At 42.4% G+C, this 23,565-nt stretch overlaps 1 protein-coding gene across 1 annotated transcript in view; it reads right to left on the bottom strand.

Annotated features, from left to right (window-relative positions):
- The window catches only part of T265_01619 (hypothetical protein), a gene marked incomplete at both ends in the record, with an annotated part of 32,274 nt that overhangs the window by 4,016 nt on the left and 4,693 nt on the right, over positions 1-23,565 (bottom strand). The window contains 9 exons of the mRNA XM_009165685.1: positions 3,342-3,553; positions 6,962-7,078; positions 11,536-11,706; positions 12,375-12,671; positions 13,384-13,506; positions 14,631-14,810; positions 18,071-18,346; positions 21,149-21,265; positions 23,382-23,544. Of these exons, the coding sequence (XP_009163949.1) occupies positions 3,342-3,553; positions 6,962-7,078; positions 11,536-11,706; positions 12,375-12,671; positions 13,384-13,506; positions 14,631-14,810; positions 18,071-18,346; positions 21,149-21,265; positions 23,382-23,544 (1,656 nt within the window). The remainder of the gene's footprint in view (positions 1-3,341; positions 3,554-6,961; positions 7,079-11,535; positions 11,707-12,374; positions 12,672-13,383; positions 13,507-14,630; positions 14,811-18,070; positions 18,347-21,148; positions 21,266-23,381; positions 23,545-23,565) is intronic.

Genomic DNA, 23,565 nt, shown 5'->3' with positions numbered 1-23,565 from the left:
ATATATATATATATTCCCAGGTAACCGAACAATTTTCTCGAAGGTCACCTCGGAACCAATCGATCGCTTTAAAGCTAACAGATATTGTTTAGAACTATATAAGCGCAGACAAAAGAGCGGGATTCCACCAACTCAATTTTGCACTGACGACGTCACCTCGATTGTTGACGAAGTGTTTGCAATCCAAGTGGTAAGCTGGGCGAACAGACCAGCAAACAAGCAGCATACCTGAGCTACCCATACTCCGCAACACTGCCACTTAGTCAAATGTTTAGAGAAATGTGCTTAGTAGGTTTCTGTAATGTTTCACTGATATTCTGTTGAAGTTCTTTTTCAGCTATCCATCCGGCCTTGTCTGGCAGCAACACCGCCGCTTCCATAAGGCCACAAATGGCCCCAATAAGAGAGAAATTACTCTTCAAGGAACAAGCGTCTACCTTGCGTTACTCTGCTAGTTTTCCCATACGTTTAAATCTACCCCCTTTCTCATTACCAGAAAAATCAAGAACTGTCCACACTAGAGCTTTTTAGACTATGTAAGTTTATGCGAAAAAACCCTCCGAAGATATTTTCTGATCGATAAAGTGTATTTGGTTTGAAAATTACAACCAGATAAAACATTGACCAGTAGTTTTACAAATTACTCAGGTTAACCCGTGTTATGAAAATATTGAAACACTCCAAGATCATAGTTAGGCCACTTATATAAGGGAGATCCGTGTATTTGAGTGGAGCAGGGCTGGAGATCAATCAAACTAATGTTTTTTGTGATAAAAAGCAAACGCAAGGATCACCGAAATACCACTTCACTTGTCCTGATTCTGTACGCCATATTCTTGGGAAGCACTCTTCAGCGGTCAGAGTAATTCACACCGTAGAGAACCACCATTAACGCTTAGAGTCTTTTTATTCTCTAATCGAATGCAGGTCAGCGATTAAGGATTAACAAACGAAACAACCTCTTGAGAGAGGTTGTCGCAGACAGCCTATTGGTTTAGCCAGAACACCCAAATCCGGCACACACTATAAATGTCGTCAGATATTGGTCCAACTCCACGACCCTAATCCATCCTCCACCACACCGCTGTTTCTCTAATTATGGTTACTGAAACCCGATGGCGTTGTAGAAATGATGCTGACACGCGAGGTGGATTAATGCGTTGGTTGTGTAGTGAAAAGGGCAAGCCTGAAAACAGTGTTCAATGCTTCAATTTTAGGAAAATAATAACGAAGATTTGCCAACTCCTCGTCCACTTTACAACTATTCACCCTAGAGTCCTGTGAGTATCTGAGTTTTGGCAAAGTCTGGCCAAGTGTGACACTGTGAGGCAGTAACTATTTATCCTCATGACAAAGGTCAAGTACGTACACGTCCTGGAAAATAAGCCATCTCAGTAGCCCAGGTGGTAAGCTAGACTTCTATAGTTGAAGGACAGTCATAGGTAGTGTTTTCATAGTGCTATGTGCAGCTAGATATCACACTACAGAAATACTGTTTTCGTCAGTTCCATTTCCAATCCTCGAAGTGAACCTCCACACTACAGATAGAATCACTTAGACCACGAACGTCTTCCCCATTTGTTCTGCGGAAGAGACGTAGACTGATTGACAATCTCTTTTGCTGGATGTACCAAATTAAAGTCAACTTCATAGAAGACTGTCCGTGGCGTCGCATTTGGAATGATATCTTTTAGCAATAAGCCTGGCGGATGGAATAGTTTGCCAACCACTGTTTTACTCAGTTCAAATGACAAGCAATCCTAATTAGATCGGGGTAAATGTGCCACGAGGACTTAGCACGAACTTCTTACCAGATGTTTCCCTCCTGCGACTTCAGTACACTACTGTGGAGCATAGAAAACTAGACTTCGGAATCCAATGGTCACAGGCACTAATAACTAAAGACTTCCTTTGAGTGCGAACCATATTCTTCATGACTCACATAAACAGCAAAACGCCTACTCAGTGCACTCTATTTACACAGCTTAGATACGCTGGCCAGAACAAAATAAGGCCCGTAACTTCTTTCTGATTGGTAAGAAAACAAGGCACGCTGGTAACGAGATACACAGTTGTCAGTTACTGAGTCATACGTAAGTGGATCTCATAGAGAGCGATCAGATGTTCAACCTGGGTGGTGCTATTTTCTGAAACATATTTACGAAAGTCCGGCTAAATACTTTTACAGGATCTGCTCTGACAACTACGGTGGGATGGAACCTTTCCCCGGCCCCAATTTACTTTCACTTTTAGTGCTTACTATATCCTAATAGAATGACAACGAGCGGCAAAAGTGGCATATGATAGAGGCCCACTTTTAAAATCGCACCTAGCTAGGTGGATTTTAAGCATTACTATTAGTAGTAATAGTAGTCCAGGGGCAAAATACAATATGCAGCTGCAGATTTCCGACGGCCGAACCCGTCAAACTCACTCTACACATCCCCAAGGCATGATCACAGACCAAAAGACGATTTAGCTTATTTCTCCTGCATGGCATTGACCGTAAAGAAGCTTTTTTCTCAGATGATGGTCATCAGTTCTTGGTTGTGGAGGCTGATAATTAATACGTCACGAATGAATTAAGGAATGTTTTCTTGTATTCATGACGTTGGGATGTAAATCTGAGAACTGTCGTTCATTGCAGTCATACAACACACACATTCACACCTTACATTAGACTACATTATATTTGTATGAAATTGTATGAAATTAAATTATATGATTCTGTCATGTAAAAATCCGGATTGTTCTCAGGGAACCGAATTACTGAGAGCTAATCATCGCACAAATTCACGTAGCAATCAAAACCGGTCCGCTTTGGTCTACTATTCTCAACGCACCATGTTTGGCTTCGGGTCCTGCTACCTACAGAAGCATCAGATGGCATTGCTTGCATGTTCGTTCGACTGCTGTGGACCTTCCTCACTCGCTCAGATGCAGTACGGGACACGTGCTCACAAGTGAACCCTCGAACCACCATGTATTCTATTCTGACTTTTCTTCATGCGTACTTTCAATTGTGTTTCTTCCTTCAGGGTAGGTCATTTAGCTTGTCACGAACGTCTTTCGTTTTTCTCATTGGTGGCGGCTCGTTCACATACCTGTAGCCCTATTGAAGTAACACCCCATGTACGAGCTGTGAAGGAGTGTATGTCAAAGACAGCTTTCGACTTTGCTCGAAGAGTTGGCCAAAAGCGATCAAACTGGTGACTATGCATGTTGACTGACCTGTGCATTAGAGTAAAAGGTGATAAGAATCATTCGCAATTTCCAAGGTCATCGGCATTGTTGCGGGAACTGGAATGATAAAAGACGGAAGTTGTGAAGCATACACTTACCTCATTTAAGGAGTTTGGAAACGCTGAATTTTTGTAAGCCTGTGAGGGTTTTTTTGGAAGTTCTACCAGTGGCTCTACAAGGAGCGTGATTGCTTGTACGCCTTTGACCGAATTTAATGTGGACAGATCTAGCTTCACTAAGACTGTCCTTGAATCCACAGAACTGATGACCACTAGGGGCGAATTTCCTTCGCCCTCAATAACATCTTCCGCTGTAAAAAGGATGGAGAACAACAGGGGAGTCACTCAACCGGGATTGAAGCTGAATAGGTAAGGGCACTGTTGACCAGTGATTACGTCAATTCGTTTATTTGCCCATCGTCATGACATGCGGGCACTATTCGGAATCATTTATCATAGCTCGTACGCATTCACCGTAAATAAGATGTATCAGAAGTGACCTGTTAACGACCAGACATTTCCAGCTTCTTTTGCCACATTTCCTTTTGAAGTGTCCTTCGCGTTTTCGTGATTATCCTGATCGACCGACAGCAGATGGAAGGTAATTTATCCAGATGTTTGGGTTGCAAAAGACTTATTTCACACCCTAAGTATTAGTATCTGCGTACTTACCTACACTCTAATTTAAGACAAGTGTCTTGACGGTGCTTACCTCTACTCGGGATATGCTCTGTCACACATGTTGTGCGTGATGAAATCCTTTCAAAAGGTTTTATTCTAATGGCGGATTTTACATGTGTTGTAGTTCCGAGTTTCCATTGCCCAGACTGTCGTAAAGAAACCAGAGATACAACACTTGAGGGTAAATCTGGGAATATGATGCCTGAGCAGTAAAGAGGGGAAAGCTCTTCTTTCTTGAGGTTCAAAATGCTATGTGTTATCAGAATACCGACTGATTCTTTCGAATACTTTTTGCTGCTCTTGCTCGGTCACACCTGTTTTACCAACCTTATTCAGCTTCTATTATAGAAGCAAGCTACAGATAGTTCATAGGTTAAAATATATGCTTAGGCCGGTGTGACATGGTCTGATCCCACTTATGACAGGCACACTGTCTACCTCAGATCAAATAACTTAGCTGTGTCTCAGTCTTTTGCTTGATCCCGGAAGCGTTATAATCTTAGTGATTGTATGAAAAGTTCATGTTTTAGAGGCATCCATTCACTAGCTCTGCCGTCTGTTTTGTTTCTGTTTGCCTGTGTACATGTAGAGGTCACACATCAGCTCACGCGCCACACTTACTCAAACTACGTGACAATTTTTGTCCCACCTGCAACCTTAGCCGACAACCTGACACTACAAATTCTCATCCATTTTTGTTTACGCGGCTACCACTTGCGTAACGCCCCAGGTTTATGAACTTTAATACATCAGGTCAAGTTGTATTCATATTCGTGCAAGCATCAAACACGAAGGGACACCCCTCTCTTCACACTGCATACAATAAATAGGCATACAACCAGGCTTAACACATACTCGCGCGCACAGGACAGGAAGTCAACAGAGCTCCACAAGTCTCCACGGACATCTACGGATCACGCGTAGCAGCTATATTGCAGAAAAGGCACGTCTCGCGCCCGGAACTTCACTCAGGAACTCTCAACATGTGTCCGCAAACGATAAGTCACCTTTTGGCTTACTCCACTTTTCGCATTGTATCTATTTCTATCAAGCGCACCTAACTATTGTATTCATCACCTTCTAGTAACTTCTGATAATTAGCTTAATTACGTCACAACTAGAGCACTAACATACACAGCAGTGAATATTAGTAGTTTAACATTAATTTTCACCGTAAATCGGTACGTCTCCGGCTGGTCTAAGGTTCCGGTCTAGCAGATGACTCAAGCGTTTAGAGTGCGAATTTACTGACCAAACCCGACCTCTGCCTCTCGACTATTCCTGTCTAAGGTTGGGCATCCTGACAGTATCTCAGCCCTCCTTCGGGTGGCATGGCAGGTAGACACTGGAAGGATATTACAGCTGAACGAATGTTCTCTAGCGGATATTTTGTTGTGATATGAATTTTCGATAACTGGCTAATCTAGATCGGCCGGTTAAATCTTGTTTCTCCGACTTACCCTACGCTCGCAGATGCGCACTCATAGCCTGGCACATGCGGTACTCCGGAGGAATTTCCTGAAAGTATTCACTTTCAATAAATCCACTAATATGTCCAAACCGCAGGTACATTAGCTTATTTAATGCAGCAACATTTAAACTAAAGTGGCTCCAAAAATCCTGAATGGTACTCATCCTCTGAATTGTGAATATCTTCCTTACGAAATGATTGGCACCATTTTCCGAATGATAGTTGCCTGACTGCCGGGCAATGAGTGTGCGGCAATGGGAGCGCTTAATGGGACTTGCGAGGAACAAATATGTCCTCCAGAATCTCGAGGGAACTTGGGGTGACTGACCAGAAATAGCACTTTGAAGCAGACCTCACGCTGCCAACTGATAGTGGTCCCGACGGATGTGGACAGCCGTTCCGTTGTTATGAGCTTTCTTCGTAAGGTGACCTCTGTCTGTATCTAGCATGAAATCAAGCCTTTCGGTATTCAGTGAGAAAAACTGTCGGGAGAGAGGATCAGTCATATTTCAGGGAAAAAGACATCTGTAACTTTAGGGCAATCCCTGACAATCCAACTGGCTCCTCTAACGCGCATCCTGGAATGTATTTTTGAACCTAGCTCCTCGTCAACGACAAACACCTGAACTACGTCTCCACTTTTCAATGCAGTAATGTCCCCTGACTAATTGGTTGACTAAACGGGTTTGAGAAAGGACGCAGCAACAGAGCAACACCGGACTAAAACCCCTTTAAAATTAATGGTAGATAGAATAGAACGCTCGCGCTTTGAACCGCTTATCCTTTCACTTAAGGTTGCACGTGACTGAAAATACTTTTGGGACCATGGTTTGTCTTCTCCGTTACAGCTACCCTTTATTTATTTATTCAAGCAGAATTAACTTCCACTTACCAGCATCACAAAATTCCGACCATCAAGAGTGGAACAGGGTCACGTTTAATATCAAACCTTTATCCACACGACCCACAGAAGGCTGCATTGGAACAATTTTCCTGCCAGGATGTGAAATTTTCACGTAACTTTCCGGATGCCTACACCGTATGGTACATTGGTTAGAGCCGATAAAATGGTCAGCAGAATTCCTGTCACAAGTAAGCTGTTAAATACGGAAATCGTTAGAGCTAAATGCAAAACCCGTTCAGGTTATTTGACGGGGAAGAGGAAAATATTTGGCTAAAATATGCGGCTAAAAATCTTTGCTTATATTCTGCATCAACCGAACGAACAAACAGACATCCAGCTTGTACTGACGTACCATTCACTGTTTACCACTTACAAGTTAACAGAAGGGCAGTCGCTGGAGTAAGTGTGCCTGGTTGGATTAACGTGTGTAGAACCGACCGTAAATTGCATCAGAAACGGAAGTGCACAGTCCTTAGTTTAGTTGTTCTCCAAACCAGACGGTTCAGTTAGTTCCGTTACCTCTTCAGTCAACTCATTGTCAAATTCAACAAACTCGTTGCAATCCTTGGAGTGGACATCATCATCAAACAAAGCAATGAGATAGAACAGTGAATGCAACACAGCGCGTAAAGCAGAATGCTTAAAGAGTCTGCTTGGACGTACCGGAAGTGTGCGTCGCTTGAATAACCTGTTCCGAATAGTCTCCTGCAATTCCGTCAGCAACAACACGAATTTTGTACTTGTAAGCAGTCCCAGGTGTCAGGTGTTGGAATTCGTATGCTGAGGGAAATGGACACGGGTACATACAACATAAGCTGACCAAATTATCAGCCTTGACGGGAGAACCGCTATAAAGAGTGGATTTCATTGGGATCCGTTTTGACTGCCTAGCCCGGGATCAATACAAAGAACCCAGAAGTGTAAAAGTAATTCTGAATTCCCGGCGACAACCCAATAATAATGCATACAATCTGGTGACGGAGAGAATAGGGGATACTACAGAGAAGTTAGAAGAGTTTAACTTGCCCACTATTTCTGGGTTCTATCAACTTGGCAAAACTGCACTTTGCCCTCTGAATACAGAAAGGTATAGTTTATCATCACAAAAATCCATTTCGAAACTGAACGAATGTGCTCCACGCAAAAGAAGGATAAATAAGTTGGCGACCCATCTTTTCTGACAATTTTCCACAAATTTCGAATGAGTAAGGTGCAAAATCTCTATTGGGTTTGAAAGTAATTTCTCGGGCTCTGATGAACCCAAAGCACTATCTAGGTTAACTAAACGCCTTGCGCAACCTTATGAATTTTTTATGGCTGTCTCTTCCCTTAAGAACTCTTCCGAAATACTCAGGTAAAATGCAACATGTGTTTTATTTATGTAGCATATCTTCAAATCTAAACCGTACTTTGTGTAAAAAGTCAAAAATCAGTATCCCGCTCCGTTTTTTGCTGGGCATTTTGGTGTCTTCTATAATGATGGTCTGAAAACAAGCAGTTTGCTTTGACTGTTTTCGCTTTCCAAGCACACAAGCTCAACTCTGATGAGAACCGCGATCATTCACATTCGGAAGCCCAAATTCTGTGAAAACGGCTTTTGGTGCGTGTGGGGGGATACCCTCTGTATACCTTGTGCATCCGGAATACATAGCTCACCCAGACATATAAGTCAGCCAAATCATCCAATCAATGAGCGAGCGACTTGCTACCATTGATCATTATTTTGCCTGTTGGACTTATAAGCCTTTCCACTCCTTAGCCTGAAAACGAAGCGGTTTGATAGAACACTCGCAGCTTGGTGAATGCCGGGCTGGCAGGCTTGAGATTAAGAAAGTTGCCACTGCAACCAGTCGTGGTATCAGTGATCTGACTCGCCTAGATTCCGTTATCAAGTCAAATCCCCACTGGGATCTTGATCGGTTAGCTAAATTCATTTGTACGACCTCAGCTGATAGAAAGGCTGTCAAAAGTGGCCACGCGTGAAGATATTAGGATGTGTAGTTCGCAAGCAATGTATTGGGGATTATGTCAATTTTGAAGAAAAACTGCATATGGCTGAAAGCGTTTCTGAGATACTTTAATTCAACTATTGACTAGAGTTAACGTAGGTGACTTGGTTGTCAGACGATGCAAACCGATAATACACTGAATTCATTGGGTTTCACTGTTGCCCCACAAAATTCCAGTCCTAACAGCTTGACAGTAGGGTAATATCCAAATCTCGGTACCCATAATAGATGGCTTTCTTCTCATTCAGTTGTGCCAGAAGGCTTATTAGGCGTGCACAAGGCATGATCCGCCGTAATGTTTAGATAATCAGTGATTCGAAAACCGCACGGAGACATAGGCCTGAAGATGTCAACGCGGGGTTGAGCTGGGATATTCTGATACATTAAGTGGATACTGTTAAATATTAAGTGACAGCCCGTTTGCTAACCAAACTACTACCAGTAAAGGGTTGATACCAAATGTGACGTTGTGAACCCCTTCTATGGGCTATATTCGGCGTCGAAATAGGTCACTTGTTGATGCCGAAAATATTAATCCAAAGACTATACTGATATGAAGGCGATTCTAACATCTCGGTTATTCCTGCCTGGGACTGGGTAGACTGGCAGCAACTCCACCACCCAACTACCTCACGGGAAGAGCGCCACAGCTGACAGAATAATTTTACGTAGAAAGCAGGAAATACAAACCACAACGTAACACAGATTATGGAAGCACCAACCAGAATCCAAGTGCGATTATTAACAGCGGCCAATCAGGTTACAGCTCAAAGCTGCTACTTGTAAACTATATAAACGCAAGCACAAAGAGAGCAACTGCCCACCCAAAAGTGTACTGAACACGTCTCCCCGAATAGCGACGAAACGTTTGCAAATCAACTTTTTAATCTCGGCGAACAGATCAACAGCCATCCGATCAATTACTAATTACCCGAAGTGCCAGTATTCCGACACATTACCCATAGCTGCTATTTCAATTTTCGAGAACTCTTATTAAGAACCGGGTAAAATTTAGCAAAGTAATTGTAGTTCTTGAGGTAAATTAGCTAACCATATTCAGCTCCTTAGGAACCAACCATAGTCAAAGTTTTTTTCGTTTTGACTGACTTATCGCAATCTAGTGATAAAGCCTAATGGTGGTTGATAAGTATAAACAAAAGGTTTCGAAATTTTTGTCGTACAGAGGCTATCATTCACTTTTATTCTAAAATACATTAGTACCTTAAACAATGACACGGGCTGTCTAATGTTAAGCTAACCGCTGTATTCTTCATGTGGATACAATGATTTGTAAATCGAAAGTGTGGAATCTGTCGGATTCCAAATGTAAAATATTTGCATTATAACTGGAGGTTTCGAGACTAGAACTCAACCACCATTAAACAGGACTGGATTATGAATAACTGAAAATTCTGCGTGTTCAGTTGATGTGGAAGAAAGGCATATGGGAGTTTAAAAGAAGACAGTCATTCTTGCACATGAAGCCCAAAAGCTGCCTCAAAATTTAGCCTAGACGAGATATATTTCACCTCCCTTGTGAGTAGTTTGGTTCATTCGTGGAAGTTCGCGCACGGAGCCAAAATTTTGTCACGTTTCACTTCCACCTTCGCCTAATTTTGAAATTCATAGCTACATTTCGGGACGATCCTCACACAATAGTTTCAAATTCACTAGAATGAATGCAGTTGCATCCCAAATGCATCCTTTGTGTGTGTGGCGGGGGAAGTGTTGTGGATCAGCCGTCCTCGACGTTATATTTCACCTCTGTCTGTAAGGACAGCGACAGTAATATTCACTTTTTGTGTTTAACCAATGGCTAGCGCAGGACCACGGTTAGAATCACTTCCCAATCAAACGACGGTGCGAGACCAGTTATATTATCAACACCTGCTCAACATTTTACTAGTCACATCGTTAATAACTGCAGTGATATGCTCTGTAATAATATCCCTGAGTAAAACTACTAAAGTTGAAAACATCCGTGTTTCAACGGCGAAAACATATTCGTTAGTTTGAAAATCTGATTTATGATTGGCATTCCTCAGATGCAATACTTTGATTTACAATATTTCTTTTCGCATCCGCTGGTTCATTTATCTCGAGTAGCAGATGAAACTGAATATATTTGCTGCGTCAGTTGTTTGACTACGATGCTTTGTGTAATACAGTCTACTGCCAAAATGACCTTCGGGAACTGATTTGTTGGAATAAAAGGGTATCTTGTGTAAAGTTTGAAAGCACACTTCTAGACGTTAACGAAATCGATGTAAATAGGGTTCTGGTAGACGGAAGGCTCAACTTCTGATGTATTCCTTGTCGTTCAATTTGTCGCTGTCTTCTCGAGTTCTCTAGACTTACTGGTTTTTTAAGCAATAATTCACAGAAGCGCGCTTACTTAGTGACATAGGGTCCATTTCCTTCAAAGTAGTTAAATTTGTATAACTGACGTGTAGCAGAAAATTCAAGCCCTCAACATGTCAATGATCTCTTACGCCAATTCCTTCATGCTGTACACATATGCCCGGTTAGGGTTAGAATATATCTTCCAGGGGCAGGGGAACATGTTACAACACCACCTGACCGTAGCCGGCGGAATGGTCTGACCCAGCCCATTGACTTTGTCCTGGCAGATGAAACAGCTGAATTCAGATTTGTGGCTCAAACGTGTTTACATCAAAAAAGGCACGGTCTCGCAGGATATGACAATTCGCCAGCAACCTTTTCTACCTAAACCTCATCCTGATATTCCTAAGGGTGCGTTAGTTTTGGATAGTGCGCGTTTCATTAGTGACCAGGGTTGTGCCCCATTGACCCGGAAAGATCAGAGTGATTAGCTTTTGTACCCCTAACGAGCTACTGGTCACAGGTGCAGATCGACTAAGATGACAGGCAGGATTCAAACAGGTTTCCAGTCAAAAGGTCAAAGTTCACGGCCAAAATCAGTACGGAACTGGTCAAAGGTTCAAAGTAAAATCACACGTCCGCCAGCGGCCAACCGGGCTGAAATTTTGGTGCAAGGAATAAAAAATTTCAAAATAGACTTACTGTAAATATTACAGTGGCAGACTGGACAACTCAGCACATGTTATTTCAATCCCATGACCATTCACTGGAGCTGAAAAAGTCATCCTAAAGGAAATTCTCGTGAACCTGCCTTTCGGAAAATATATTTGAAATGAACGTGATTCGCTGACATTAGGTTTTTCACAAAAGTTGTGCCGCACTTACAAGTGTCCACGAGGTCCAAGCGCACGACTACCGGATGGCCGGAATTACTAGCCTTCTCTTTCAAAAGCTCGTACCATGCGCATTTCAGCTGGTTTGTTGGTGCAGCCCAGGTCAGTTTCTGTGATGTTGCTTTACTCTCAGTTACAGCCAGCGAAACGATGGGAGCAGGTTCTGTATAACAAAAATTGGGTCATTAAATTGCGGAACAGTAAGTCAGACCTACCAAAAAAGTGTGAGAAACGTGGTAGGGAAGAAAAAGCCAAAACAAATGGATAGTGTCGCATGGACCCCAGGTAACGGGTAATCTGTGATTTTTCCATGTATGCTTGTTACAGGCTTTTCAAATTGTGATAGTGATTTGTTGTTTATTAGAAACATTTTCGAGCAGTAAAGAATTTGTTTGGTTTGCGGTGGTGGGGCGCTTGTAAGTTGTGTGTGTGTGTGTGTGTGTGTGTGTGTGTGTGGAACAGAGTATTCACAGTATTCTACAAATTTGTTCCGATGGGTCTTCTCACACAAAACGTGACAGCAGAATTCGGTCAAGGTGAGGAATATTGGTACCGATGTTTAGTCAGTCACAAACCCCTTGCCATATGCGGTCTCTCGCTGTATGTCTAATTACGAACCACAGTGAACATGGGGCTTATCATATCTTATAGTATCATTTTTATGGCAACTAAAATTACGAGGTTAAAATGACCCTTTGTAAACAAAGTATTGGCATATGTTGGTGTGTGTTCGTGTTGAACCGCTCCATTAGTAGTTTAAGCACTGTTACTCGCCTTCCACTGTGTGCTTCATCAATAAATTTAATAGGGATTCTATTAAAATCGACTTACTTTCTACCTTTGTTCTGAGACGCACTGCATCAGATTGAACGCGCTCTATTTGGTTGTCCATGGTTCTGATTGACTCAACGTAAACGATATAATCCGTACATTGATCAAGCTGCACGACTTTCTCCGTCTCAATCGCTGCCGCTGGTACCCTTGTATAATCGTTCCCCATAGTTTTGTTGGCGTAGACAGCGTACGTCAAAACCCCACAGCTTATTTCATGGTTCACTTTCCTCCAGCTTATTTTAACCAAACCTCCTTGCTGTTGCTCAACTTCAACCCCAGTCGGAGCATGTAGTTCTGTTCAAAAAATAGCGTAGAACGGTGATTATTTAACGCATATTAGGCCTGTAACGGAAAATAAGCGACCGGAATTTCATGGCATCCTTCTTGTATTAGCTCACGTGTGGACAAAACAACAAGTCTTTGGTAGTTGAGCACCCGCACCCAGTAGTTCCAGTATGTTTTTGGGCACAGAAGTACTTAGAAGACAATATGACCTAATATATATATAATGCATGTATGAGATTATTTTATACCTACCTACGGAACGTAGATGTCACCGCAGTGGAATAAACTCAGTCACTGTGTGGCTGACAGCGTGTGGGTGACAGCGTCCTTTGATGTGCTCATGTATGTGGATAGCAGGGAAACAAAGGCGTATCCCATTTATATTACTCAGGCAACAACTTAATGATGAACAGAACAACCAATATGTAAACTTGCGAGTCAGCGAAATCCAGACTGATAACCTAAGGCACTGCAGCAACAATGCTCTTCCCTCGTTCGACAGAATTGTGCACTTACTGGTACTTGCTTCTATCTGTTTCATGAAATCAAGAGGCTCCCTCTAATAAGAAGTGTTTGGAAGTGATAGAGATGGGCGTGATTTGTTTTCTTTATAACTATATAACAGACGTGCTTTTGATTGATTAATATACATTGCAACTAGACTTGGAACAAGTAGCTACGCATGAATGGTGACCACAAATATTGTACAAATTCCACTCACTTGGCGGTTGGGATCTTCTTGTCAGGCTAGCAGGAGTACCTCTAGTTTCTCCTGTGCTCTCCTCAATTGGAACGATCTCGTACGTGTAAGTATTGCATCCGGGGTGGGTATTAAATATTAGTTCTACCATGCAAAAAACACAAGGACGGAAATTTTAATCAGTGAAGAATTGTAACAGACATTGGGGGCAGAATAAAATCCCGCTTAGTTTCTTTTGTTTACCGCGATTGGTAACGGTGTAACGGTGGATACTACTGATGGCATGCAAGTAGTGTGTGGTTTCTCGTAACTCCCCATCGTGTCCATTGAAAAGTGAAATTTCTTCTACGGAACTTGTGGAATTTTTTTGCGGAATTCGTTTGCATTTGAATGATAGCCAACGAGTATCCAAGAAAGTTCAGGAAGACGGGTTCGAGAAGAGGACGGATGCGTTTCGTTTTTTAAAACAAGATGTATGTATGAGTTCTGCTTTCATGTCCAGTAGTCTGTGACTCTTCTAGTTTACGTTTTCTAGTAAACAACACCGCAGCAAAGGCCGTCTCCCTTTCGCCAATATATATGAGAAAATGGATATTTTTTACTTCATAGTAAAGTGCCAGAATAATCATCTTTCTTTCTTTAACGTACTCCTCCCTATCACCACTGCATAGTTGTATACGAAGCACAGTTTGGAAATGTAAATTTGTCCACTTCTTGTAAGGCTGTTTAGCCGCCGGAGTGTCATACTTTGACTTTTTATTTGCTGCAATACAATTTCGACCAAATTATGGTCGTTTTAGTCCCTGCTGACTCGTCTTTCATCATAGACAACTTCAACAGTGTGGAAGACAGGCATCTAAAAAGGTCGTGAAAGCCAGTGAGCCAGCCAAATGCTTACGTTGACTGAAAAGACGCAAACGCGACACCAGTGAATAATCTAAATTAAAAGCATTATGATCCCTAGTGCAATATCCAGAGGAATTTTCTTATTTTCCCCATTTACAAGAAGCCCATTTTTTCAGATTTTTGTGAAGCGTTTGATCTCATGAGAACACTTGCCACACTTGGCAATTCTGATTACGCCCCTATTTTCGATGCTGACTGAAGATGTTTGATTTATGCAGTGTATTTCAAACACTTTCTCCAAAAGTCTTAACTAATCAGTCTTTGAAAATGAGCGTTTGAATTACTTTTGATTTGTTGGAGTAAACAAAGCAGTGACTGGGCCCAATGGGCAAAAATGATTTGTACCTCCTGTGAGCACCTACCAGATTTTTCGGCGACTTTAACCTTGACAACCGTCGGTTGGTCATTACTTGCAGCACGAAGCTGTGTTACCACGTAGTTTCGACGACATACATAAGATGATACGGGAGCGGGTTTCCAGGTAACCTTTTGGTAATTGTCACCCACGTTTTCGACCATTAAATCCTCGACGATCATTTGAACTTCCAAATTTAACACGTAATGCAAAGAAGAAGACAATAAAGATGTTGCAGTATGCTACCGGGTAAAGAAGTTTTCTTACATAAATTATCCTGCTGCAAAACCAGAAATTTAGCTCGTAGCAGAACAAAAAACGGGCAGTCATGCTCTCTCTTAAAAATACTATCACACAAAGGACAGAATAACTGTGGTTAGTACTCGGAAATTTCATTCGCGATACAATAGTAATACCCTACCCACTTTGGTACAAATACACACAATCAAATAATTTCTCAAACCTTAAAAAACATACAGTCCCCAAAAGTTCCACACAGATCATCCTCTCTACACCTGAAAATCAGTAATTACGAAAATGGTTACTACGAGGATGTTAGAAATAAAAACGATCACATAAGTTGATAGCCTATTATAGGAGAACTGGAGACCGTCAGAAGACAGCGTGTTGGAGCAAAATGTGTCAGATGATGAAGCGACTTTAATTCACATCTTAAATCTCACGAACATCCATGACAACCAACCCTCTACCCGCGTCCATTTAATTGAAAGAATCCTGCGTTGTTGACCTGGAAATCTGATGACCTCAGCACCCAGGATGTTTCTGACGGTTCACTTCTATCTCCTGGGTTTCACAGAAACTTCGTAGGTATAAGGAATAGGCTGGACTAGGCTATCGTCATCGACAGCATAACATCAATGTTCAACACTGATGCATTGCTGCCGTAACAACAGGTATCCAGTTAAAGAAAGATCTTTCCGCCGAGATACTAAACCCTGCATATCCTGCCGCACCTCTCAGAGAATGAAGAGTGTTGGCGGCGGTTAGCTCAACCACTGTGTTTGCATCTTGAATTCTTGTTGCTGAGACACGGCACACGTCAATTCCGAACAGGTCCAAGAGTGGGTTGTGGCCTGTGCTTGCTTCGGATCGTGGAAAGCACCCAGATAGACTGGGGGTCGACGCTTGAATATTGTTTTCGAGATGTCCAAGGATTTCGGTGCCGGATAACGCGCAGATGTTGCCTTAAAAGCCCATGCAGGACAAGCAGTTATTAATCTTATGTATTGAGCCTACAGCGGGAGAGTTATTAGTGGGGTGGGGATGGGGGAGAGAAGAAGTACGTGAAAGAGAAAGAGGGGAGGTGCCAACAGCAGCGTGTTTTCGCTAACCCGCCCGATCTATGCAGCGATTTAGTCGACAGGGCCGATGGCACCACGTGACGGCCGATGTGGTATGGGTTTATTGTTAGACACAGGTATCATGGTTTCATATGAGCTGGGATACTGTCAGAGCGCCCACATCAAGAGAGGAGGACGATTAGGTTCCCCAGCCAAGGCCTTTGGCTCAAAAGCGTGACCGCAATGCAGTGATTTTTGACGGGAAAAGCATTACATTACCGTTAACACGTCGCCGCATATGCTCCAATCCCCAACTTGGAGGACAAGGAGTATGTGTTCGTCGACCTTTGACCAACCTGGTATGAGGGACTGCAAGTGTCGCGCGAACGCCCCACAGCATAGTTCATTGAGTCGCCAAGGTACACAAACCATCCCACCGCAATAAGATCCATTCCCTTCGTGACGGGCAATGCATGCCTTAGAACGTAGTGAGATTTGAAAATCCACAACTTGGTAAGGTTATTTTTAACTCCACAGAAACTAGAACTGTCATCCTTGATTTCATCATCACTTGGTCACTTCTGCAAAATCTCCACTCACAATCCCTCGTCGAGTATTCGTCAAAACATGCCCAAACTGTTACCATGGCAGCTTTGCTTTGTACGGGTTTTATTTTCTTTATATGGGAGGTGAGGTGACGCCACATTGTGCACCCTTAGAGTCTAACCTGCTGAGCGCGATATAATTTCCTAAACTTTGCGCACGGACTTTAACCAAACGTTCTCGTTAGCCAAGAGTACAACGGGTTGCACGCCGAACCTGCCCATTCTGAAGCCCTAATAACCAAATACGGTTGACGATAATCCCCCTGACCTTGTACACATCTATATATGCATATATGCATATGTATATATATACGTATGCTTATTCATGGAACACTCTCATGTGTCTTCTCCGACAACAATTTCCGATGACGACACACTATAGCTACGTTCTATTGCAACTTTCAGAGCTGGACTCCACTGAAAGTCTCAGTCCCCACCACGGAACAACCTATCTGCTTCCCTTTCAGTTGTCCTACTCGTCGAACGTAATCCTGGTATTCAGTGTGCGCATAACCATGGCCATTCCACATGTTTCATCTTTGAATTATCCGACGTTTTTTTTTCCCTGCACTTATCTCTCAGGACCAAATCGGTTCTGAAATATCACCAGAAACGCCGTACTTATTCTCTGGTCCGTATCTTGCACTTGCATAAAACAACTTTAGTACCAGATTCAAGGTCCAAATGGTGTTAAACGGTAACAAAACAGCTAATATATTTTGAAAGAAGACAAACACAAACGTGACTGACGTAAATCTTCGATCAGTTGAAAAAATAGAGCACGACGTAAGGCCCATATTCAGAGGCCAGTCTGGCATAGTCTCAAATGGTGAGATCAGATACCCTGTATAAAACAGTTTACAAAGCTCCCTGAATTTTCAGGTTAAAGCTGTTCATATTGACAATCCAGCATTTTTTTTACTATTACAACTGAATTTATTCCATTTCGAAAGACCCATTTTACAGGCAATCTAAGGAAGTGACATTCCTGTTCAAGCTTTTCGCAGGTGCATTTCTAAGCAGCTTTCAATTCACAGTCTTGCTCAGAGGAGCTGGAAGGCATTTAGGCGCAAGTCGTCTAGAGGACACTTTGCTTAACTTGCACTTGTTGTCATGTAGCTCCCATCACGGGACCTTACCAAATATGGATGAACTACGCACAGTAGAAAACATTGCAGTAAGCAAATCAGTATTGCTTTGGGAAATTGTCTCGTGAAGAATTAGTTAGGACCTGACGGAATGGAGTGACTAAAAGCCGTGTGTCATTAGCAATTTGTGGCCAAAGTATGGCAGCGTAACATCCAACATGGCGATCTGTTGTTTCGCATCTGCTGAGAGCATTAGAAATCGAAAATTGCAAGCAATTACGTACGTGCAATAAATAAGCAGCTTACAACTTCTATGTCTGAGATGTCCTGAGTATCAAGAGTCAAAAACTAACTTAAAACCGGTCTTAGTTTCTGCGAGGAAGCTGATTATTATTTCGGATGGAGAACCATGGTATTAAAAAAGCAACAACTTAAACATATTGAAGCACTTACGTTCATTTATGACGACTTCTTTAACTTCTGATTCTGGACCACTGATATTATCAACACGGGTACGCACACCGACAAAGAGATGGGCACAAGTCGGAAGCCTTTGGATACGTATTTGCTCAGTTGTCGACCGTTCAGTGCGAATTATTCGCCCGGACTCATCATATACCGTCACATCGTATCCGGTTGCTTTGCACGGAGCATTGTACTTCCATGACACCATGGCCTCAGCTGAAGCGCCGGTCGAGGTAACAGTAAGCTCCTCCGGTTTAATGGGAGCTTGAAATAGAGATCAATATTTATGTTTCAGAAACTAGTCAAGATCAAGCTGGCGACGGCGTAAAATGTACTTCCTTCTGAAAAAAATACTGTTGTTTTGACCACAATTTGACTAGCTCGCTGTACCTCCTCCGCATCCTCACCCGAGCATTTCGCTCAGCTTTGTAAACATTCATTCTATACCTTGCATTTTCTTACAAATGTGCACACATATGCCAGCACCACTGAATTTAAAACAGTGAATGCCGCTGGTTTGTTTATATGTGTGTAACAGACAAGCACGGATTGTGATACCAATTTTCCTTTTCTGCGCGCACAAAGCTCCGACAGAAACTGAGTCAAGTGATCAGAATTTGACTTCATCGAAAGATGTAAATTAGTTTCCTCTGGGGAAGAGCCTCTGTGGGACCTTTTGGACCGACTATAAAAACAGAAAACAGCAACGATTATACAGGCCAACGCAACCCAGTATCAGGGATAATCAGTTTCTAAGCCAGTTAATCCAACTGCTAAACACTGGGAAAAAATGTGGATCCTCCAAATTCATTCTGAACAATTGGCAGACGTTCTGTATCAATAATGTTAATTGTTTCATTTTACATTTTTCCTCAATTCGATATGTGGCTTCACTTATCATATAGCGCGCTTGATAATGCAACCACCTCACCTAATTGCCTGTCCGCAGAGATAGTGGTTTCGTCTAATTTCAAGCGAAATTACAAGTCTTACTCATGAATTTCATCACAGTTTGATGTTAGGTGCTTCCAATTCACCTTGGCTGTGGAATACTGCTAAGGATTCATACTTTTCCATAAAATGCGTGTTTGTAGCTATATGTTGAGTGTTTTGGTGACAACTATGAAAACGTTCAGCCTATAAACATTAATGTTTGTGGAAAATCAACTACTTGGTAGGGCCGAAGAAGTGTTAAACCGTCGGGGGCTTTTGCTTGACTTATGTAAAGATTTGGATTAAGCTGGTTACCAGAGTTTATGGGGCACTGTGCAATAGTGCAACTGGAAATCACACTGCTTTTACTCACCCAGGGCGAGTAAGATTCCCATATCATGTCATTGAGTGGGCCACTTCTTCCATTAGAGGCGGTGTACAAATTGGACCGGCTAACTACATTGAAATCGCCCTGCCATTTCGACGGGATGCTCTGTATGCACCGCGATGTAACACTGACTCGTCCAAACAGACGGACAATATGTGTAGACCACGTTTAAGAGGAAGCGAACCGGAAGAACCAGACTCCAAGCTAGACCCAAATCCATATGGGTTTCTCATCGGGCTAACCACTTGCTGACACACTCTTACAAACAAAATCATTTGGCAGATGCCCAAATGCGATTTATTTTGATTTAGTTGCTTGATTCTTCTTCTGCCTTAAATCTCAACCAACGTGGTAACTTAGTGACTTGGCCTGACAAAGCTTTTGTGTCAAAAGCGAAATCTATCTACTGTTTCCCAAACGTTTTCGAAACATATATGACGTTTCAAATGGACACCTACTTAACCTTTGCACCATTGATGCGGTAATCTCTCGGATTTGAACGGATTCAACTATCCCCCCCAGTCTTTCAAAAATGGAAATGCTTCATATATTATCGACGCGTCTGGTTGAAGATGCTGTAAGTGATGGCTGTTAGCCGATATCATCAGCGTTCTTGTTGTCATTTCCTATCCCGATTGACTCAATGGGTGTCTAGAGATGTAGGAACCTCGGGGTGATTGTGGTGAGCTAGGATTAAGTCCTTTCAAGCTAGACCCTGTTTTAGTGCGTTTACAAAGGATTGTTTTGCTTACTATCCTGTTTGACCAAATGATTCTATCTTGCGCGACTACATCTGCAAAGGCAGAGTCATAGATGGAGCATTCCCGGTTGTTTATTAAAATGAGACAGTTGGGTAAAGAAACCTTCTCGATATACCTTCTGGGTTTGAAATATGCAAGTCAATTTGAGCAAACGCTTCTGCCTGTTTATACGCTGCTTTGACTGTGACGATTGTCAAACTGTTCACCACTTCCTGTTGTTTTTCTTCTTGGTTTATATATGTACGAGAGACCTTTGAGCACATGTCGATAATGTTCTATTGCTCGATTGTCTGCCTTCGACAAGTTGCTCTTCTCTAATATATCAGTAGCCCGAAGTCGCGTTTCATCACACAATACGACCCAGTGCAATGACGGGAACATCAAACAGGCGTGCAACCTTCGGGCTGTCCGGCCATATGTCTTTGGTTTGGAACGCACTTTTTGTAACATCGAAAGACTTTGGACGTAAAAGCCAACCTGGTTTGGCCAGTAACTGATGCTACATTGTGGCGTAGATGCTCAATCCATGTGTTGCGGTTGTGTGGACTTCTGGTAAGTACTTCAGGCTTAACGCCGTTCGAGTGGTGTCATGTCAAGCCAGCAGCCTCTGAATCAAGCCATATGGTAGCGTAGAAGCTAAGGCAACACTTTCAGATTTTTAGGCTGGAAGGTGAATGGAAAGGCCATTTTTATGATGAAGAGCGCCACAGATGGAATGAATCTGCTCCGCGCCACAAACGGTCGCTTTTGCGGACCCCAGGATATTTTGCGTTTGACTCTGTTGCCGTGTTGGCCCGGAAGTATAAAATCGGACGTTATAAAAGGCTCTTAGGCAACGGATATTCCATAGATTCGAAGCCCATAAACTAAAAATAAATTATCCATTGATTATACACTTAAGCGCTTTGGATACGAGGAGCACGAGGAACAAATGATTAATCGGCTTTTAGTAAATAAAGAAGTTCGACACATGTTGGAACTTACAGGTTATAGTCTTCTTTTCGATCAGGACTTCAGGGCCTTCAATGTTACCAGGATATGCCCGTATCTGAACTTTATAGGTGTATGTATTACATCCTGGCGAGACTTCGAAAAGGGCCTCTGGAATGGTGTAGCAAATGATATAGATGTGCCAACAAGCAGGAAAAACGTAGGATCAAATGAGATTCTGCTTGGTTTTGGCGGCACAGTTCGTCATCAGCGTAACTGCTAGTGAACAGTAATATATGGCTGCTGGCTTACTGTAAGCTCCTGATGATTACTAACAGATGTGAGTGGCCCCTGGGAAAGTAAGCCATTTCTCGTTTGATTCCAGATGGAATTCACAGATGTAGAAAATAAACTCCGATAAGCAATGGATATGAGTAGCGTCTGAGAGCGCTTAACGTTAGACTGAAATCTGATTGTAGGAAAAGTTCCAATTCTGAATTTTGGTCGATGACTAGCAAAACAAGAATGTTTCATTTGCACAGAAGCTCCGAACTCATCGTATTCTGCCGTCAAAATTCAACTCTGCTAAATAAAATCTGCACTGATTTTGGTTGAATCACGGCAGTCTAGATTGAGCTTTACAATCAATAGGGGAAACAATATCTGCGTGTAGTTATATCGAATATTTTGAGAACAGAGTTTTGAATGGAAGGAATATTGACTTCATCCGAAATAATATGTTATTCCCTCACCGTAAACGGGTTACCTGATAAAGCTAAAAAACCATAAATGGATCAGGTGATTTCATCGCGTTCTCACAGAATATTTTATGCCTAACTTTGTTAAAATCTATAAATTGGCGGCGCAGAGTTAATACAGAGCCTACACACCACTTTCGAGACTGTAATGCACGATGTCCGTAGCTCACCAGTTGTGCGCCACTATTCGCTCGGCGTGCTTGTCAAGCTTCGCAGTCGATTGCGAACGCTTCGTCACATCTCGAGGAATTATCGTCAGTGCATTGTTTTGTGCGCTGGCATTCACTGACGATTTGTCCTCGGACGGTGAAGAAATACATTCACAAAAGCGTTACCAAGCTCGCCCAATAAGCCTGATTTACTGAATTAATATGGGCCGTTAGGTGAGAGAAAGATGATTACTTTAGGTGACACTGATTAGGGTGTAATCGGACCACTAACAGCTGAAAAGATGTTCACGAAAAGATGTTCCACTGAGAAAATGTTTGGGTTTCCAGCTGACCAGATGAAACCTACCACATTCGGTGGGGTTTAGTCCGTGTACTCCTGTGCTATTTGAGATCATGCAAAATTCTGTAACACCCAAGCATTGGAATGAAATTCACTTGGCCTACACCTGGCTGAATAACCATTTCTACGATTCAGCAGATTCCACTATACCCTTTACAATGATTGGCGAAGGAATCGAGTGTCACAACCCGGTTTGTCCTACAGGGAAAAAAGCGTTTGTGAGTGCCACAAAAAGATTGTTCTGCACCGTTTTGCGCTTGACTATAAACTGTCTCACACATCAAAGTTTGACAGATGCGTGCATATTCCTAACAAGAGCATACAGTGGATCTCACCCAGTCGTTTAATTAGGCCGAATTCTGATGGGAAATGATGTGAAATGATCTAGGTGTTCTAGTCTACCTGTACATGGTAGCCACTTGTGAACTGATGTAGCTATCCCCATGCCCAGAGTGCGCGTGCAAACTACTTTTGAAACACTGGCTGAAACCGTCAAAATGGCTTTTTTTACCTGGCACATTTCGCTGATTCGCGTCAAGATTGTATATCGTGAGGATTATACGCATAGTCTGTTGCTTAGTTAGCTGTTTAGTGTGTTCCCTGCACTAGAAAATTTAATTTACATGAGGAAGTTCATGGAAGAAAATGCAGGTTTAGAAATCTTGTCCAGAATGCTTGAGGTGGGTGTGGATCGCCTGATGGGTCCCTAAAGTATTCATCCTCATCTACTCTCCGCATCATTATGGTAACGCAACATTTGCCAGTTTGCTGGAAAATTTTATGCAGTTTACCAACAGTTGGATCGTCTTTCTAACTAGCAACGTCGTTTCACTACATTGAAGTGACCAAATTTTCAAGTTGGTCGAGACTGCTTTGAGGCGAGCGTTTGCAATTTATAAGTTCCTTTCTCATCTTCATTTTCTATAATGTATAACTGCACTGGTGAGAGAAATGATCGCTTAGAGTCCGAAGGAAAAATATTAATCAACGCACTTTTTTGCTGAACCAAGGCATCTTACCAAATGACGTTTGCTTTGGAAGTGGTTGGATGGTCAGTTCTGTAACTTGGCGTCCGTCGAGCAGCTGTTTAACGAAATAGGTGTGGAGACACGCTACTTCCACCGAGGGGGCCGTCCACTTGATCTTTTGATGCTTTGGGGAAACATTTTCAACCACGAGGTTCTGTGGTTCAGGAGGTCCGTC

This window comes from Opisthorchis viverrini (genome assembly GCF_000715545.1).
Source record: "Opisthorchis viverrini unplaced genomic scaffold opera_v5_18, whole genome shotgun sequence".
NCBI classification, from domain to species: domain Eukaryota; kingdom Metazoa; phylum Platyhelminthes; class Trematoda; order Opisthorchiida; family Opisthorchiidae; genus Opisthorchis; species Opisthorchis viverrini.
Note: the sequence above shows the minus strand (reverse complement) of the source record. Positions and strands in the feature narration are given on the sequence as shown.